A 20,278-nucleotide genomic window follows, 5' to 3' on the forward strand; every position below is an offset into this window, starting at 1 on the left:
TTGAAGTTGCAGTATGCTTTGGGGGATATCACCTAGAAAGCAAAATATAATTGTTCCTGACACTATTTCCATTACACAAAGAATTATAATAATTAAAGCAATCCTCAATCCGCAATTTCCGTGAACAATACTGAGGCAGCAAGGCAGGAGACAATCAGTGACCTTCGTTTCTTATGACTGGTTATTAGGGTTGCAAAATCATGGTAACTTCCCCCAAATTCCTAGGTTGGAGGATACTGGATTTCCTGCATATTCCATTCTAAACTCTGGAATCTTCCAAAAGGGATTTCCAGAAAACCTGGGAAATGTTCACTCCTGCTTATTCAGGGAGACTATTTACATGACAATTGAGGAACGAACACTTCAGGACATGCTTCATTTTATTCAATGCAAAAGAGAAACAAACCCAACCTACAATGTTCAGCAGTAGGTTGAATGACAGCACAGCGTCTGATAAACAAAATGGAAGCAGTTCTTTGTCAGTATGGACAGATGAACTTACGGCAGCCCTGTACAATGTCCACTTATACCCATCTAAACAATTAAATAGCCATTCATCTTGACCTTAAACAGTCAAATACAACAACTGTGACAGTGGTCCCACTGTAATATCCCTTTCTACAAAATTCCTGGAACTTCATAATAACATTATAATAATCTTTACATTTCCAGAGACATATACAACTTGTCTTTTGGTAATTCCTTAAATATATCCCTGTGAAAACCAAACACCAATGTGTGGGTATAGTATTTGACGTCAGATATCTTCATCCCCAACCTTCATAAGTTGTTGCTTGAGGAGGCTCCTTTCGAGTAGTTTTAAGACAAAAGGAAAGTGTTGAAGGCTCTACCCACATGTACTAACAAAGTCTGTCACATTCTGCCTTCACGGGTCTCTAAAAAAGTACTTTATCAAAAGTACTTTTTCTTACCAGAGTATGTTTATTGAAGAGAAGAAGTGTGGCATCTACCACAAAATGTGATACATAATTGATTTAAAATGAAAAGGACATATTTTGATTTTTCTACTCATGATGAATGTGCAAAATAATACATAAGTGGTGTCTTTCTCACTATCAATCCGTATCCTAATGTCACCATAGCCTGGTGTCAATCCATATCCTAATGTCACCATAGCCTGGTGTCAATCCATATCCTAATGTCACCGTAGCCTGGTGTCAATCCATATCCTAATGTCACCGTAGCCTGGTGTCAAGCAGTGTCCTAATGTCACCGTAGCCTGGTGTCAAGCAGTATCCTAATGTCACCATAGCCTGGTGTCAATCCATATCCTAATGTCACCATAGCCTGGTGTCAATCCATATCCTAATGTCACTGTAGCCTGGTGTCAATCCATATCCTAATGTCACCGTAGCCTGGTGTCAATCCATATCCTAATGTCACCATAGCCTGGTGTCAATCCATATCCTAATGTCACCATAGCCTGGTGTCAATCCATATCCTAATGTCACCGTAGCCTGGTGTCAATCCATATCCTAATGTCACCATAGCCTGGTGTCAAGCAGTGTCCTAATGTCACCATAGCCTGGTGTCAAGCAGTGTCCTAATGTCACCATAGCCTGGTGTCAAGCAGTGTCCTAATGTCACCATAGCCTGGTGCGATAAGTCATTTGACATTGAGAATTTATAAAAGGAGAGGATTCTGAAAACGTTTGAGGTCTACTAATCAACTGAAACAGAATTAACAATAACTACTGTTTATCAGCCATTCCATTTTCAAAGTACAAAATCTAAATCGCAATCCTTTAAAACAATGTTCTATATAATGGATTTATGGTCACAATTGTAATACTAAATCTAAAACGTATTAGCGTTTTCAAATGGTCCAAATCATTACAGACAGACGTATCTGAGATTTCACCAAATCTGGTCCATTTTGTGACAATTGAAAGGAGATAAAATAAACTCAAATCTAAGTTTGGTTCACAAACCTGCTCTGAACCCACAGCATCAAGGAAGTTCAGTCTGGTTTAACACTTTATGAGGAATAAGCTAAACAAAAAGATATATAAATACACTTGTCGTAGTTGTGGAATACTATATCGGACTGATAGCTGTATTGTGTGGATAACACTAGCTGTATGCTTGCTGCAAGGTATTTTACTTTTCTTTTTTTGGCCCTCAATCTTGTGTATAGCTTATGCAGACGTATGTTGCATTTGAACCCGAAAACATGGGGGGGAAAAAGCATTCTCACCTTAGCATAGAAAAGTCTCTCTAAGGTATAGTTTTACTATCAGCATATTGCACTGACATAAAAAAAACAAGCGTAAGGCCACACATTTGAACAGATGAGTAACATTCAGTGCTTCAGTGTCCCAAATAAAACATTGTATGGTATTCATACCTTCTCCTTTTTGTCTCTCTTTGGGCAAAAAAACCCCACATACACTCGCGTGCTGTAATAAAATTACTCGAAATCAGACAATCTCTTGCACTAAACAGATCAGTGACATTCATTTACACATATTAAATAGTGTTTTACATTCCAGTTGTGCATATCTTTAACTGAGTCCCCGTGTCAGTTTGGAATTTCAAAAGGAAAATGGACAGGAATGAAAAGAGAGAGAGAGAAAATAATAATACAAGAAGTATGCGTTCATCTAACTGACATTGCAGGTGCTGAATCCTCATGGATATGTACAGTGAAGTGCAAATTGAATGTGGACTGTTCCATTTGAAGGGAAATGGCAGGGGTGGCTGGGAGTGTACGGTAAGTTCCATTAGGACTTGGCAGGTAACACTTTCTTGGGGGTGGCTGGTTTCCTGGTTTGCCATAGGTGGCCGTGGATCGTGATGGCATCCACACTCGCCGACATGGTCTTGGCGGGAATCTGGCTGAACTGCTTCCTGTCTGAGTTGTATTTGTAGAGGCCCTCGATCATCTTGCTCATAATACTCTTGGGCCCGATGCCGATCAACTTGGTGGCCTCGTCCGTTTCGGGGCTGTATACGTACAGGGAGCGGAACTGGCAACCCCCGTCCCTGAACAACACCAGGAAGTTGTTTGCTTCTGATTTCTCCATTTCCTGCAAAAGTGAAGCAAATAAATGATCATCATCATACAAGACAACAGACGTGTCATGATGATTTTCATTGTGACCAGCTCTTGCTGCTTTTAAAAAATGCAGTGGCTTCTGAGGTGAACATGTCAGTTGTCAAAAATATGAACACTAATCTGCATATTCTTAGTAAATAATCTGTTATAATTTGCCATTTAGTAGACTTTTATCCAAAGCAACTTACGTCATGTAAATATCGGCGTGATCAAATGAAAATCATTCATCTGAGAAGTGACTTTATTGTATTGATGAGCTAGCTGTACATTAAGATGCCTAACATTGTCGAAATAGAATGACCAGATTACCTCCACAATCTTGTTCTTCTGACCTTCGTTGACCTTGCCCGCCAGGCAGCAGTGGGCTAGCGCGTTCTGGATTATATGCTTGTTCGATTTGACACTCGGCTCCTTGTACAGTTTGGGCCCTGTGCACACCAAGGGGAAAAGATGATCAATTGTCATAGAAACCACTCTACCAAGGCCCTCGGAGGTTGTGCCAGCAGTTTGTCAGTAAATAATTTATAGGCGTCATCTTAACATCCCTCATCATGGAATCTCAAGACCAAGGGCCTTCTATGCTATCATCATCCTCATCTGATCATTTCAGACTGAAATTTTGCTGAGTTAATTTCACTCTGTTTTGCTTGTCTCAAGTCAAAAACAATCATTAATGCAGAACAATCATGGCATATATGCACATGAGATTCAACATGTTACTCAACCAAATGTGCAGAGTAGGGTTGCAAAATTCCAGTAACTTTCCCAAAATGCCCTGTTTTCTAAGAAATTCCTGTTGGAAGATTCCTGGAATCGGGAGAGAATAAGCAGAAAATCTGGGAATCCTCCAACCTGGATTTCTGGAAAACCAGGGTGTTTTGGTTAAGTTACCATAATGTTGCTACCCTAGTGCAGAGTGACAAAAACATAACTCAAGCTGTTAGTGGTATTCCAATTTTAAATATGAAAATATGATAGAAATTTGGAATGATGAATCGGACACAAAATCAGATGTCTAAACAGCATGAAGTGTCCCGCTGTATTCAGAACTTCACAAAGCTAAATCAAGATCAATTATAATACAGCTAATAAATGTGTCTTAGTGGTGATGAGGTGACCACCCACCGCTGTACTCGGTGTTTGATTTCACAGACGAGGCAGTGGAGCCATTCTCCCAATCGTCCTCCCCATTCCGGCTCCCAGATCGACAAGGGGACAGAAAACCATCTGCAGAATCAGGCCTGACACACACACACACACACACACACTTACTTAGGTCACCTCTCTCCACGGGTAAAGCGCGGTTACCTCATATGTAGAGTATAGCCTCTTCAAGGACTTCAGTACAGGCTATTTGTGTGCAAAGTACAAACAGTACCCTAAAAATGTGATAATCACTGACAGGGATGGGCTTTGGCCAGTACTGTTCTTTGTATATCAAGTACAAGCTTTCTAAAGAGCTCTACACAGTCGACGCAAACGGAGACGTTGGAGGTCCGTTTGAGTCGCGTTACAAAAATTCAGCCGCACAAAATGTACGTCGGCTCAGTTTCCTTAGACGTCAAACAACTGTGAAGCAATGTGATGAAATCAAGTCCTCTATGGGGATAGTTACTACAAACACCTATATCTCAACCAGTGCATCTTATTGAGACAGACTTAGCATGGGGAAGAGGTGACAGTCTGTTAGTGAATGCAGCAAGTGGAATATAGGCAGGAATATTTCTTGTTTTGTGTAGAGAGGGCAAAAAGCATTAAAGCAGGGGTTGATGGTGAGATCTGACAAGGTCACAGTGAAGGGTTTTGGTGGGACCATGAGGTATCGCATGGTTCATGTTCATTAGGCACCAAATGGATGAAAACGTTGCTGACGTGTTCCTTTGCGTGCCCTAATGAACATAACCCTGGACTTGGTATTGGAACAGTGTCTTAAGACTTCCCATAAGAACTCTCGTTCTTACATTTACATTTTAGTCATTTAGCAGACACTCTTATCCAGAGCCACTACAGTAGTGAGTCAATTAGCAGACTCTCTTATCCAGAGCCACTATAGTAGTGAGTCATTTAGCAGACTCTCTGATCCAGAGCCACTGCAGTAGTGAGTCATTTAGCAGACTCTCTGATCCAGAGCCACTGCAGTAGTGAGTCATTTAGCAGACTCTCTGATCCAGAGCCACTATAGTATTGAGTCATTTAGCAGACTCTCTTATCCAGAGCCACTACAGTAGTGAGTCAATTAGCAGACTCTCTGATACAGAGCCACTAGAGTAGTGAGTCATTTAGCAGACTCTTTGATCCAGAGCCACTACAGTAGTGAGTCAATTAGCAGACTCTCTGATCCAGAGCCACTAGAGTAGTGAGTCATTTAGCAGACACTCTTATCCAGAGCGACTTACAGTAGTGAGTCATACTGGTCCCCTGTGGGAATCGAACCCACAACCCTGGCATTGCAAGCGCCATGCTCTACCAACTGAGATACACATGTACAGAAGCTGTGAGAGTGAGGTGGCTTCAGGGTTAAACTACTACACAGGAACTAACCTTCTCCTTCTCAGTTTAGGAGAGCTCAGTAAGAAGCACAGACTGCCAGAGTGTAAGCTGGCACTTCTGACAGTTCCAGAACATTAGGAGGTCAAATAGAGGGTAGGTAAGAAAGAGGGTAGGTGAAAAAGAGAGGGTAGGCAAAAAAAGAGGGTAGGTAAGAAAGAGAGGGTAGGTAAGAAAGAGAGGGTAGGTAAGAAAGAGAGGGTAGGTAAGAAAGAGGGGGTAGGTAAGAAAGAAGGGGTAGGTAAAAAAAGAGGGTAGGTAAGAAAGAGAGGGTAGGTAAGAAAGAGAGGGTAGGTAAGAAAGAGGGTAGGTAAAAAAGAGAGGGTAGGTAAGAAAGAGAGGGTAGGTAAAAAAGAGAGGGTAGGTAAGAAAGAAGGGGTAGGTAAAAAAAGAGGGTAGGTAAGAAAGAGAGGGTAGGTGGATAAGAGGGTAGGTAAGAAAGAGAGGGTAGGTAAGAAAGAGGGTAGGTAAGAAAGAGGGTAGGTAAGAAAGAGGGTAGGTAAGAAAGAGGGTAGGTAAGAAAGAGAGGGTAGGTAAGAAAGAGGGTAGGTAAGAAAGAGAGGGTAGGTGTTAAGAGGGTAGGTAAGAAAGAGGGTAGGTAAGAAAGAGGGTAGGTAAGAAAAAGAGGGTAGGTAGGAAAGAGAGGGTAGGTGATAAGAGGGTAGGTAAAAAGAGAAGGTAGGTAAGAAAGAGGGTAGGTAAGAAAGAGGGTAGGTAAGAAAGAGAGGGTAGGTAAGAAAGAGAGGGTAGGTAAGAAAGAGAGGGTAGGTAAGAAAGAGAGGTTAGGTAAGAAAGAGAGGGTAGGTAAGAAAGAGAGGGTAGGTAAGAAAGAAGGGGTAGGTAAAAAAAGAGGGTAGGTAAAAGAGGGTAGGTAAGAAAGAGAGGGTAGGTAAGAAAGAGGGTAGGTAAGAAAGAGGGTAGGTAAGAAAGAGAGGGTAGGTAAGAAAGAGAGGGTAGGTAGGAAAGAGAGGGTAGGTAGGAAAGAGAGGGTAGGTAGGAAAGAGAGGGTAGGTTAGAAAGAGAGGGTAGGGTAGAAAGAGAGGGTAGGTTAGAAAGAGAGGGTAGGTGTAGAAAGAGAGGGTAGGTTAGAAAGAGAGGGTAGGTTAGAAAGAGAGGGTAGGTGAGAAAAGAAGAGTGCAGATAATATAGAACGTGTTAGCTAGGTTAAAAGCTGTTGGCTGGAGAAAGGGGTTAACAAAGCAGGTCAGAAGTGATACTCAAGTTCAATGGAACAGTGTCAATAGTGTAATTTTAGGATGAATCCTAATTTCCACTTAAATCAAATTTGCACTTAGTCTCCCATTGACATCAAATGCATGGCTATGTGAAAATTCAAATTCAAAGTGGAAGTTAGGATTCACCACTTAGAGTAGAATAAATGTTAAGATGAAATTCAAGTAGGCCTACATATGCATAATTTTTCTATACTGTAAACAGAAAGGAGTCTTACCTAGGTGTTCTCTTCTCAGATTGCACAGTGTCGCTGTCCCCCAGGTTGAAAGAGGCCAGAGACGAGCTGTCCCCCAGGTTGAGAGAGGCCAGAGACAAGCTGGGCACTGAAAAAACACGAAGTTGTGAACCTAGATGTGAAACACAAGTTTGGCACAAGACTGGACCACACAGTTACACCACGATCACAACACGATGCCATCCGTCACACTTTGTGCCCAACTTGTCACGATTATCAGCAGCACACATTTGATATGCGCAAACACAAACACACCTCCAGTATGGCTCATTCAATTTGACAAGAATTTGATTTTGAGTTCACTTTCATAGTCAAAAACAGACATTGGTTGCCTAGGAACCCATCCCCAGAGTCCCACATAGCATAATGAAGTCAAAGATGCCAGACTACCAGAGATCGATTCATGCAACACATTACAAGATCAAATGAGTGAAATTGGTTTGGCAAAGCAGTTAAGAAATCCGGCAGGGTTAACTACTGCATTTAAAATAAGATGCTTTCACAAGGAAGCAATGCAAAAGGTTAGTAGTGCTAGTAGTTGGCATACAGCTCTCTACTACAACTAGAACAGTCTCTTGTCTGCCATAAGAAGCCATGCAGAGAAACGGTGTTTTATCACAGGAGGCACTGAGCTGCAGAGAAACAGTGTTTTATCACAGGAGGCACTGAGCTGCAGAGAAACAGTGTTTTATCACAGGAGGCACTGAGCTGCAGAGAAACAGTGTTTTATCACAGGAGGCACTGAGCTGCAGAGAAACAGTGTTTTATCACAGGAGGCACAAAGCTAGCTGTGGTGGCATGCTCAGGCACGATCACCACGCCAACACAACACCACCATTGACTCCTGACTCTTGAGAGAGGTCGTCTCCACGGTTACCTGCTGCCCTGGCTGGGGTTCTGGAGGAGTCCATGCTGTCCCGGTGGATGGACTTGGGCCGGGCTCTCCTATGCTTGGCGCCGGACGGCCGCTGCTGCTTCATCACCATGTCCATGTCCTCCATGAGCTTGAGCTGCTTCCTCCTCAGGTACTCCTGCTTGATTAACTCCCGGCGAGTTTTCTCATCTTCCTTCCTCACGTGCTCTTCCTCCGCTTTCACTCTGAGAGGAAGAGGAATGGTAATTTAAGAGCATAGCGTCAATAGAAGACAGTAGATTATACTACATTTACATTTAAGTAATTTAGCAGACGCTCTTATCCAGAGCGACTTGCAGTAGTGAATACATAAATTTCATGCATTTTCTTTTTAATTTTTTTTTTTTGTACTGGCCCCCCGTGGGAATCAAACCCACAACCCTGGCGTTGCACACACCATGCTGGCGTTGCAAACACCATGCTCTACCAACTGAGCCACAGGGAAGACCATACTAGATGAAGAACAGCTAAAACTATATCCGGGACATAATCATACATAAACTATGGGATGTAATTGTTTATAGTATGTGACCGAACAATCAGTAGTAAATGTACTTCAATCCATTACATCACCATTTGATGTACTTTGACAAATACAATTTGATTAATTAACATTTAAAAAGGCATGATACAATGTGTGACAGGCTTTTAAAAACAACGTTTAAAAAAAAAAAGTTTACTCTACAATCAAGTGGGAGTGTCTGGATGTGGGTTTGCATATGTGTATGAAAGCACGCGTGCGGTAGAAGGGAATACATAGTATGTACCGTGACTCCTCCTTCTTCCGCTCTAGCTCCGCCTCCTGCTGCAGCTTCTTCTGCTGCGTTTCCTTGTCCCTCTTCAGCCTCTTCTCCAGGAGAGCAGCCCTCTTCTGAGCCATGTTGTCTTCCCTGTTCCCCTCACCCTGGGGACAGAGACACACAGTCAGTTACAGCCAGGAACCCACTACAAGGGTCGCATTCAGAAAACTTGTATGTAGAACAAACATGTAACTCTGACGTGTACAATAGGGGATCACATTGGTTCTATTCATGACATTTCTATAGTGAGGGAAAAAAGTATTTGATCCCCTGCTGTTTTTGTACGAAAAACGCATGTCAATAATGTTATAAAATGATTTGCATTTTAATGAGGGAAATAAGTATTTGACCCCTCTGCAAAACATGACTTAGTACTTGGTGGCAAAACCCTTGTTGGCAATCACAGAGGTCAGACGTTTCTTGTAGTTGGCCACCAGGTTTGCACACATCTCAGGAGGGATTTTGTCCCACTCCTCTTTGCAGATCTTCTCCAAGTCATTAAGGTTTCGAGGCTGACGTTTGGCAACTCGAACCTTCAGCTCCCTCCACAGATTTTCTATGGGATTAAGGTCTGGAGACTGGCTAGGCCACTCCAGGACCTTAATGTGCTTCTTCTTGAGCCACTCCTTTGTTGCCTTTGCCATGTGTTTTGGGTCATTGTCATGCTGGAATAACCATCCACGACCCATTTTCAATGCCCTGGCTGAGGGAAGGAGGTTCTCACCCAAGATTTGACGGTACATGGCCCCGTCCATCGTCCCTTTGATGCGGTGAAGTTGTTCTGTCCCCTTAGCAGAAAAACACCCCCAAAGCATAATGTTTCCACCTCCATGTTTGACGGTGGGGATGGTGTTCTTGGGGTCATAGGCAGCATTCCTCCTCCTCCAAACACAGCGAGTTGAGTAGATGCCAAAGAGCTCCAATTTGGTCTCATCTGACCACAACACCTTCACCCAGTTGTCCTCTGAATCATTCAGATGTTCATTGGCAAACTTCAGACGGGCATGTATATGTGCTTTCTTGAGCAGGGGGACCTTGCGGGCGCTGCAGGATTTCAGTCCTTCACGGCGTAGTGTGTTACCAATTGTTTTCTTGGTGACTATGGTCCCAGCTGCCTTAAGATCATTGACAAGATCCTCCCGTGTAGTTCTGGGCTGATTCCTCACCGTTCTCATGATCATTGCAACTCCACGAGGTGAGATCTTGCATGGAGCCCCAGGCCGAGGGAGAGTGACAGTTCTTTTGTGTTTCTTCCATTTGCGAATAATCGCACCAAATGTTGTCACCTTCTCACCAAGCTGCTTGGCGATGGTCTTGTAGCCCATTCCAGCCTTGTGTAGGTCTACAATCTTGTCCCTGACATCCTTGGAGAGCTCTTTGGTCTTGGCCGTGGTGGAGAGTTTGGAATCTGATTGATTGATTGCTTCTGTGGACAGATGTCTTTTATACAGGTAACAAACTGAGATTAGGAGCACTCCCTTTAAGAGTGTGCTCCTAATCTCAGCTTGTTACCTGTATAAAAGACACCTGGGAGCCAGAAATCTTTCTGATTGAGAGGGGTCAAATACTTATTTCCCTCATTAAAATGCAAATCAATTTATAACATTTTTGACATGCGTTTTTCTGGATTTTTTTGTTGTTATTCTGTCTCTCACTGTTCAAATAAACCTACCATTAAAATTATAGACTGATCATTTCTTTGTCAGTGAGCAAACGTACAAAATCAGCAGGGGATCAAATACTTTTTTCCCTTCACTATATCTGCTAGGTAGAACACAGTTTGGCTACTGAACGTGGTCCAGGAATTCCCTGGCTAATGTTAGCTGTTGTTTTTTTTTTTCCTGGTACATTTAAAGGAGCAGTTTCACAGACCAAGATTATACAGTACTGTACCTATTCCTCTGGACTGAAAATCCCTTTAAGTGGAGACTCCCCTGAACATGCTAGCACTGTCAATGGAGACTTAATTGATCTGCTGCTCTTTAATTATTTGTTATTCTTATCTCTTACTTTTTTTTGGGGGGGGGGGGGGGATTTTCTTGCATTGTTGGTTAAGGACTTGTAAGTAAGCATTTCACTGTAAGGTCTACACCTATTGTATTCGGCGCATGTGACAAATACAATTTGATTTGATTGAGCATGGTTTTTAGTCTAAGAGTCTGAGCAATGGCCCCTTGTTGAGTGTATTAAAGCAATTTTACAACTAAACTGTGAACGGTGCTCTCTCTAATAGCATCCCTGTACTGACCAATATTTCTTACTACAGCACACTAAAGATCCAATAACAAGTGCAAAAACATTTTACATTTACATTTTAGTCATTTAGCAGACGCTCTTATCCAGAGCGACTTACAGTAGTGAATGCATACATTTCATAAATGTTTTCTCCGTACTGGTCCCCCGTGGGAATCGAACCCACAACCCTGGCGTTGCAAACACCATGCTCTACCAACTGAGCCACACGGATAATTTGACTTCAATGTGACCTCATCACAACTATCCTACAACTAGCTCAACATCTCTGCCAACCCACTTCTCAGCAGCTGCATTTTAATAATTCACAAGCTCCAGTTTCGTGACCTAGATGAAGGCACAGACGACTGGCTAGTTACCGTCCTCACAGTAGGAAGAACCATGTTGTCCTCAGCCCGACCTATTTCAAGAGCCATTCCTCATCTCATATTAAAAACAGAGTGTTTCCTTTCCAAAAAAACAAAGATGGCTGCCAACAGAACCAAAGCAAATTGCTTTGTCATAGAACTGGGGCACAGTTCAATTAATTAGGAAAATAGTCATTTTTGGCAGCCAAATGTCCAGAATCTGTCATTTACACACTGATGTTTTGGAGATTATTCAGATGGAAAATATTCCCCAACATTAAAGCCATTCCAACTGTACAGTGAGTGAATACAGTTGAAATAGCAACTGTATTAAAAAGGCTATACAGAACATTTGCCTCTGGGGACACTCTTGAGCCAAAAGGGGTTCTCTAAATGGACATAAATATTGAAAAGACCAGTGGAGGCTGCTGAGGGGAGGACGGCTCATAATAATGGGTGGAAAAGAGCACACATGGAAACCATGTGTTTGATGTATTTCATACCATTCCACTTATTCCGCTCCAGCCATTAGCCCATCCTCCCCAAGTAAAGGTGCCACCAACCTCCTGTGTCTCACAACTATTAGCAACTAAACTTCCATAGTGTATCTTATAACTTCCTACCTTAAAGAAAAAGCCACAGGACATTTTCTCGTCATCGCCATAGGTCCCCTGCATGTCTTCACTCTCCTCCATCCCCTCTCCCTCCAGGGGCTTGAGCACGTACAGAGGCACCTCAATCAGGTTGCTTCTGGCCTGGCCAAACATGTCTGAGATAAGGGGGGTCTCTGTGGGGGTGACTGTAAAGGACTCTTTCACTGGCTGGGCCAGCACTTCAGATACGGTTGATACTATTATGGGTTTGATCTCCTCCATTTTGTCGTTGTGCATCTTCTCTTCCATTTCCTTCTCATCATCCTTCTTGGAAATCTCTAGTGTCCCTTGTTGTGTTCTCTGGTTGTTTTTGGCTGGGGAGGAGGGTGACGATGCACTAACAGCCTCTCTCTCTGGGGATAGCATATGCTCAGTGTCCCTGTCTCCGGTCGCAGGGGTTTCACCGGTGGGTTTGTCCCCCATGTAGGTGAAGGCCATGGCCTGACATGGGGAGAAACGGCGCAGGCGGGGGAGGCTGTCCACGGACTGAGGCGCCTTCAGGCAGCGGTTATAGGGGGCCAGCTTAAGCTCGCTGGGGCGCGGCGTGCGGGGGTTCCGTGAGTGGAAGGAGGCCGACTTCCTCTTGATGCTGGTGGGCGAGCGGTGGGCGGAGCGGGGCGAGTCTGCCGGGGAGGGCGAGTCGGAGGAGCGGACAGAGGCGCAAGCATATTTCTGGGGTGAGGGCTGGGTCTCGGGAGGGGGAATGACCCAGGCCTGTTGTTGCCGTTGTTCCCTCATGGCCATGATGACCTCCTGCTGCTGGGCCAGGCGCTGCATCTCCATCTGCAGGAAGCCCAGTGAGTGGTTGAGCTTCTCCATGGAGCGTGTGTAGTTCGCTAGATCAACCTCGCTGGGACCTTGACCTCCCTCTTCTCCCGTACTTCGTCCTGGGGATTTCAGCCAGCAGACCCCGAAGGGCGCCTGCCCCTGCTCGACCCCGTCAGGCGTGTCCGCTTTGCTCCTCCCAGTTTTCCTCTCCTTCTCTGCAGTTATCTTCCCCCTTTCCTCCTCTCCTCCACCTACTGAGGCACCGTCGGCCTTCCTCTTGACCACGTCCAGGAAAGCGGAGTGGTCCATCCTCTGGCGGTGAAGCGTAAACGCTGCCTCCACCTTCTTCTTCTGCGTCTCAATGGCTTTTCGCTTCTCCTCCAGGCGCATGCGCAGCTGAACCATCTCCGTTGCCATGGCCTGAGCCGGGTCACTAGGCGGAGGGGCCTGGGCTGGCCCAGTGGGAGGGGCTTGGGTAAGGGGCATGCTCTGTTGATGGACGGGGCTGTGCTCTGGGGTGGGTGCCCAGGAGACGGACAGGGGGAGGCCCAGTTCCGAGCCCTCGGGGGTGGTCTTGAGGGAGCTGCCGCCCCCACTGCTGCTGCTTCTTCTTCTCCCTGATTCGTGGTTGCTGAGCTTCCGGAACTTCTGCTCTGCGAAGCTGGTCATCTTGATGCCGGAGCTAGTGGAGGGAGATTTGCCATAGCTTGAGCTGCTGGGGCAGGGACTGAGTGTGTCCATGTCCAGCTCCATGCTCGTAGCTTCCCCCAGCGAAGAGTCCTCGTCCAGCATCTCAGCGATGTCCTCCGTCCTCAAGTGGATGTCTGTGTCCACCTCTGTGGTGTTCAGTGAGTCCAGGTCCATGTTCTCCTGTTGGGCCTTGGGGTCCAGGCCGACTACACCTCTGCCCCGGTTTTGACTGTGCAGGAAAAAGCCATGGTTGATACCCTCCGTCAGGGGGCATTGTGGGGGCTTCCTCCCGGTGTTGTGGATGATCTGGAGGGCCTCCTCCATGCTGGGGATGGCTGCACCTTTTCCATGCCCATCCAGGGCTGATGAGCCATTGGGTTGAGGTCTGCCAGGCTGTCTTGGCAGATCGGGGCCTGCTAGGCTGTCTGGGCAGCCCTCCTCCTCAATGCCCATGCCCTGCCCATTGATGGGCTGGAAGGACAGGTTCCTCTTCATGCCCCGGGGCATTTGGTGGACCTTGAAGCCCTCTGTGCTGGTAGAGCGAGTTATGCCATGGCCGGGGGGAGTAGACGTCTGGGTGTCCTCTTTGTCGAAGGGAATGTCGAAGGATACCCCGTAAGGACCGGACCTGGTAAAAACAAACAGTCCATCCATCCATCCATTGTTGTGTGTGTAGTACTTTTAATAATCCTACAGACCAAAAACTAAGACACAACTAACGAGTGTAATTTAAGCATAACAGGGGTACGATTTCACATCAGAAACATCCTACTCATGTACCAAACAATAATGTCAATTTATTCACATAGTCCATCACACTCACCTTTTCTCCTTGGGCCAGGTTCCTACGCAGCCATCCACAAAGGACATTGAGGTGGATCTCTTCATTTCACCTGGATGATGAGAATGAACAAAAAAAACATCTCATAATCAGATATAAGGGACTCCATTCAAATTCAAATGTTTATTAATGTTGAAAGCCAAAAGTTTGAAGTGATCTTGTTACCTGAGTTCCTAGGTTGAGGCCGGAGAGGCAGACTAGAGAGAGAGACACACATTTAGAAAATTAGATTGACAATCATGAAAACTGAAATGAAAGCTTTTGTTTTTTAAAGCTTTGGCCCCATAGCTTGAGCAATGTATCATGCATGTCCAACACAGAATACCATTCCAGATAAGTTTGCATAACCTCTATCCAATATCCCCTGTAGTTGCTGTAGCTTTTAACAGATAACCACATCAAAATAATCCAGGTCAGAAGAGCTAGGGCGTACTGTATTGTACTGAACTGTACTGAGCTGAACTAAACTGTACTGAACTGAGCTAAACTGTACTGAACTAAACTGTACTGAACTGAGCTGAATTGAACTGAACTGAGCTAACCTGTGTTGAACTAAACTGTACTGAACTGAGCTGAGCTGTATTGAACTGAATTGTACTGAACTGAGCTGAATTGTACTGAGCTGAGCTGAATTGAACTGAGCTGAATTGTACTGAACTGAGCTAAACTGTGTTGAACTAAACTGAGCTGTATTGAACTGAGCTGAATTGTACTGAACTGAGCTGAACTGTATTATACTGAGCTGAGCTGTATTGAACTGAGCTGAACTGAGCTGAATTGAACTGACCTCACCTAAGTAATAGAATGTGTGCTACTGCTGTTCTATTGTAGTCGTTAGGTCATTATTGTAAAAGACAGTGTTTTCTTCATAATGACTACTCTCTTCTCACAGTGGAGCATGCAGGGCACCTTGGGTCTGGCGAGAGAGACCAGACTTCTCAATTATCAAACACAACATGTAAAGTCATGAGGTGAAATAAAAGATCCCAGAAATGTTCCATACGCACAAAAATATTATTTCTCTCAAATTTTGTGCATAAATTTGTTTACATCCCTGTTAGTGAGCATTTCTCCTTTGCCAATATAATCCATCCACCTGACAGGTGTGGCATATCAAGAAGCCAATTAAACAGCATGATCATTACACAGGTCCACCTTGTGCTGGGGACAGTAAAAGGCCACTAAAATGTGCAGTTTTGTCACACAACACAATGCCACAGATGTTTCAAGTTTTGAGGGAGCGTGAAATTGGAATGCTGACTGCAGGAATGTCCACCAAAGCTGTTGCCAGAGAATTGAATGTTCATTTCACTACCATAAGCCACCTCCAATGTCGTTTTAGAGAATTTGGCAGTAAGTCCAACCAGCTTCACAATCGCAGCCCAGGACCTCCACATCCGTGTTATTCACCTGCAGGATCATCTGAGACCAGCCACCTGGACTGCTGATGAAACTGAGGAGAATTTCTATCTTTACCTTTTTGTGGGGTAAACTCATTCTGATTGGCTGGGTCTGGCTCCCCAGTGGGTGGGCCTATGCTCTCTAAGGCCCACCCATGGCTGCGGCCCTGCCCATAGATTAGGGCCTAATTTATTTAAATTGACTGATTTCCTTATGTGAACTGTAACTCAGTGAAATTGTTGAAATTCCTGCATGTTGCGTTTACATACAGTACCAGTCAAAAGATTGGACACCTACTCCTTCATTTTTTAAAACTATTTTCTACATTGTAGAATACTAGTGAAGACATCAAAACGATCAAAATCACACATATGGAATCATGTAGTAACCAAAAAAGTGTTAATCAAAATATACACTGCTCAAAATAATAAAGGGAACACTTAAATAACACATCCTAGATCTGAATGAAAGAAATAATCTTATTAAATACTTTTTTCTTTACATAGTTGAATGTGCTGACAAAATCACACAAAAATAATCAATGGAAATCCAATTTATCAACCCATGGAGGTCTGGATTTGGAGTCACACTCAAAATTAAAGTGGAAAACTACACTACAGGCTGATCTAACTTTGATGTAATGTCCTTAAAACAAGTCAAAATGAGGCTCAGTAGTGTGTGTGGCCTCCACGTGCCTGTATGACCTCCCTACAACGCCTGGGCATGCTCCTGATGAGGTGGCGGATGATCTCCTCCCAGACCTAGACTAAAGCATCCGCCAACTCCTGGACAGTCTGTGGTGCAACGTGGCGTTGGTGGATGGAGCGAGACATGATGTCCCAGATGTGCTCAATTGGATTCAGGTCTGGGGAACGGGCGGGCCAGTCCATAGCATCAACGCCTTCCTCTTGCAGGAACTGCTGACACTCCAGCCACATGAGGTCTAGCATTGTCTTGCATTAGGAGGAACCCAGGGCCAACCACACCAGCATATGGTCTCACAAGGGGTCTGAGGATCTCATCTCGGTACCTAATGGCAGTCAGGCTACCTCTGGCGAGCACATGGAGGGCTGTGCGGCCCCCCCCAAAGAAATGCCACCCCACACCATGACTGACCCACCGCCAAACCGGTCATGCTGGAGGATGTTGCAGGCTGCAGAACGTTCTCCACGGCGTCTCCAGACTCTGTCAGGTCTGTCACGTGCTCAGTGTGAACCTGCTTTCATCTGTGAAGAGCACAGGGCGCCAGTGGCGAATTTGCCAATCTTGGTGTTCTCTGGCAAATGCCAAATGTCCTGCACGGTGTTGGGCTGTAAGCACAACCCCCACCTGTGGACGTCGGGCCCTCATACCACCCTCATGGAGTCTGTTTCTGACCGTTTGAGCAGACACATGCACAATTGTGGCCTGCTGGAGGTCATTTTGCAGGGCTCTGGCAGTGCTCCTCCTGCTCCTCCTTGCACAAAGGCGGAGGTAGCGGTCCTGCTGCTGGGTTGTTGCCCTCCTACGGCCTCCTCCACGTCTCCTGATGTACTGGCCTGTCTCCTGGTAGTGCATCCATGCTCTGGACACTACGCTGACAGACACAGCAAACCTTCTTGCCACAGCTCGCATTGATGTGCCATCCTGGATGAGCTGCACTACCTGAGCCACTTGTGTGGGTTGTAGACTCCGTCTCATGCTACCACTAGAGTGAAAGCACCGCCAGCATTCAAAAGTGACCAAAACATCAGCCAGGAAGCATAGGAACTGAGAAGTGGTCTGTGGTCTCCACCTGCAGAACCACTCCTTTATTGGAAGTGTCTTGCTTATTGCCTATAATTTCCACCTGTTTTCTATTCCATTTGCACAACAGCATGTGAAATGTATTGTCAATCAGTGTTGCTTCCTAAGTGGACAGTTTGATTTCACAGAAGTGTGATTGACTTGGAGTTATATTGTGTTGTTTAAGTGTTCCCTTTATTTTTTTGAGCAGTATATTTTATATTTGAGTAGCCACCCTTTGCCTTGATGACAGCTTTGCACACTTGGCATTCTCTCAACCAGCTTCATGAGGAATGCTTTTCCAACAGTCTTGAAGGAGTATGCTGAGCACTTGTTGGCTGCTTTTCCTTAACTCGCGGTCCAACTCATCCCAAGCCATCTCAATTGGGTTGAGGTCAGGTGATTGTTGAGGCCAGGTCATCTGATGCAACACTCCATCACTCTCCTTCTTGGTCAAATAGCCCTTACACAGCCTGGAGGTGTGTTTTGGGTCAATGTCCTGTTTAAAAAAAAGAAATGATAGTCCCATTAAGTGCAAAGAGTTGGATGGGGAGCTTTGCTGCACAGCTATTTTCAGGTCTCTCCAGAGATGTTCGATCCGGTTCAAATCCGGGCTCTGGCTGGGCCACTCAAGGACATTCAGAGACTTGTCCCGAAGCCACTCCTGTGTTGTCTTGGCTGTGTGCTTAGGGTTTTTGTCCTGTTGGAAGGTGAACATTTGCCCCAGTCTGAGGTCCTGAGCGCTCTGGAGCAGGTTTTCATCAAGGATATCTCTGTACTTTGCTCTATTAATCTTTGCCTCGATCCTGCTAGTCTCCCAGTCCCTGCTGCTGAAAAACATCCCCACAGCATGATGATGCCACCACAATGCTTCACCGTAGGGATGGTGCCCGGTTTCCTCCAGACGTGACGCTTGGCATTCAGGCCAAAGAGTTCAATATTGGTTTCATCAGACCAGAGATTCTTGTTTCTCATGGTCTGGGAGTCCTTTAGGTGCCTTTTGGCAAACTACAAGCGGGCTGTCATGTGCCTTTTACTGAGGAGTGGCTTCCGTCTGGCCACTCTACCATAAAGGCCTGATTGGTGGAGTGCTGCAGAGATGGTTGTCCTTCTGGAAGGTTCTTCCATCTCCACAGTGGAGCTCTGTCAGAGAGACAATCGGGTTCTTGGTCACCTCCCTGACCAAGGCCATTCTCCATCGATTGCTCAGTTTGGCCGGGCGGCCAGCTCTAGGAAGAGTCTTGTTGGTTCCAAACATCTTCCATTTAAGAATGATGGAGGCCACTGTGTTCTTGGGGACCTTCAATGCTGCAGAAATATTTTGGTACCCTTCCCCAGATCTGTGCCTCGACACTATCCTGTCTCCGAACTCTACATACAATTCCTTCGACCTCATAGCTTGGTTTTTACTCTGACATGCACTGTCAACTGTGGGACCTTTATATAGACAGGTTTGTGCCTTTCCAAATCATGTCCAATCAATTGAATTTACCACAATTGGACTCCAATCAAGTTGTAGAAACATCTCAAGGATGATCAGTGGAAACAGGATGCACCTGAGCTCAATTTCGAGTCTCATAGCAAAGGGTCTGAATACTTACATAAATAAGGTGTCTGTTTTTTTATATTTAAAACATTTGCAAAAAAAAATCTAAAAACCTGTTTTTGCCTTGTCATTATTGTCTGTAGATTGCTAAGGATTTATTTTTTTAATCCATTTTAGAATAAGGCTGTAACGTAACAAAATGTGGAAAAAGTCAAGGGGTCTGATTACTTTCTGAAGGAACTATATATACACTGTATTTGTCATTTAGGACTTACAGTACACTCTTGGAAAAAAGGGTTCCAAAAGGGCTCTTCGGCTGTCCCCATAGGAGAACCCTTTTTGGTTCCAGGTAGAACTATTTTGGGTTCCATGTAGAACCCTCTGTGGAATGTGTTCTACATCAAATAAAGTTGTATTCCTCACATGCGCCGAATACAGCAGGTTAACCAACAATGCAACATTTTAAAAAGTAAAAAACATTTGCTAAACTAAAGGAAAAATAGTAAAACAAAATAACAATAACGAGGCTATATACAAGGGGCACCGGAACTGGGTCAATGTGCAGGGGTATGAGTTAGTCGAGGTCATATGTACATGTAGGTAGTTGAGGTAGTTGAGGTATTATGTACATGTAGGTAGTCGAGGTAATATGTAGGTAGGGGTAAAGGGGTAAAGTGACTATTCATAGATAATTAACAGAGAGTAGCAGCAGCGTATGTAAAGAGTTTGAAGGAATGTGAATGTACGTGTGTTTGTGTGGCGTCAATATGCATGTGTGTGTGTGTGTGTGTGTGTGTGTGTGTGTGTGTGTGTGTGTGTGTTGGAGTGTCAGTGTAGTATGTGTGGGTGTGTGGTTAGAGTCTAGTGAGTGTACATCGAGCCTGTGCAAGAGAGTCAGTGCAAATTGTCTGGGTAGCCATTTAATTAACTGTTCAGGAGCCTTTTGGTCCCAGACTTGGCGCTCCGGTACCGCTTGCCGTGTAGTAGCAGAGAGAACAGTCTATGACTTGGGTGGCTGGAGTCTTTGACAATTTTTAGGGCATTCCTCTGACACCGCCTGGTATAGAGGTCCTGGATAGCAGGGAGCTCGGCCCCAGCGATGTACTGGCCCTGCGCACTACCCTCTGTAGCGCCTTGCGGTCGGATGTCGAGCAGTTGCCATACCAAGTGCTGGTTCAGCTGTAGAACCTTTTGAGGATCTGAGGTCA

The 20,278-nt window shown here is 44.9% G+C and overlaps 1 protein-coding gene across 1 annotated transcript in view; it reads right to left on the reverse strand.

Moving 5' to 3' along the window:
• Positions 1–362: 362 nt before the first annotated feature.
• Positions 363–20,278, reverse strand: part of LOC106574165 (calmodulin-regulated spectrin-associated protein 2) — a 97,192-nt gene continuing 77,276 nt past the window's right edge. Inside the window, exons 9-17 of the mRNA XM_014149833.3 lie at positions 14,525–14,556; positions 14,342–14,411; positions 12,031–14,146; positions 8,775–8,911; positions 7,972–8,192; positions 7,077–7,182; positions 4,205–4,320; positions 3,389–3,507; positions 363–3,050 (exon numbers count right to left, since the gene is read on the reverse strand). Coding sequence (XP_014005308.1) covers positions 2,745–3,050; positions 3,389–3,507; positions 4,205–4,320; positions 7,077–7,182; positions 7,972–8,192; positions 8,775–8,911; positions 12,031–14,146; positions 14,342–14,411; positions 14,525–14,556 — 3,223 coding nt within the window. The 3' untranslated portion in view covers positions 363–2,744. The remainder of the gene's footprint in view (positions 3,051–3,388; positions 3,508–4,204; positions 4,321–7,076; positions 7,183–7,971; positions 8,193–8,774; positions 8,912–12,030; positions 14,147–14,341; positions 14,412–14,524; positions 14,557–20,278) is intronic.

The sequence above is a fragment of the Salmo salar genome, chromosome 16 (assembly GCF_965601325.2).
Source record: "Salmo salar chromosome 16, fSalSal1, whole genome shotgun sequence".
NCBI lineage: Eukaryota > Metazoa > Chordata > Actinopteri > Salmoniformes > Salmonidae > Salmo > Salmo salar.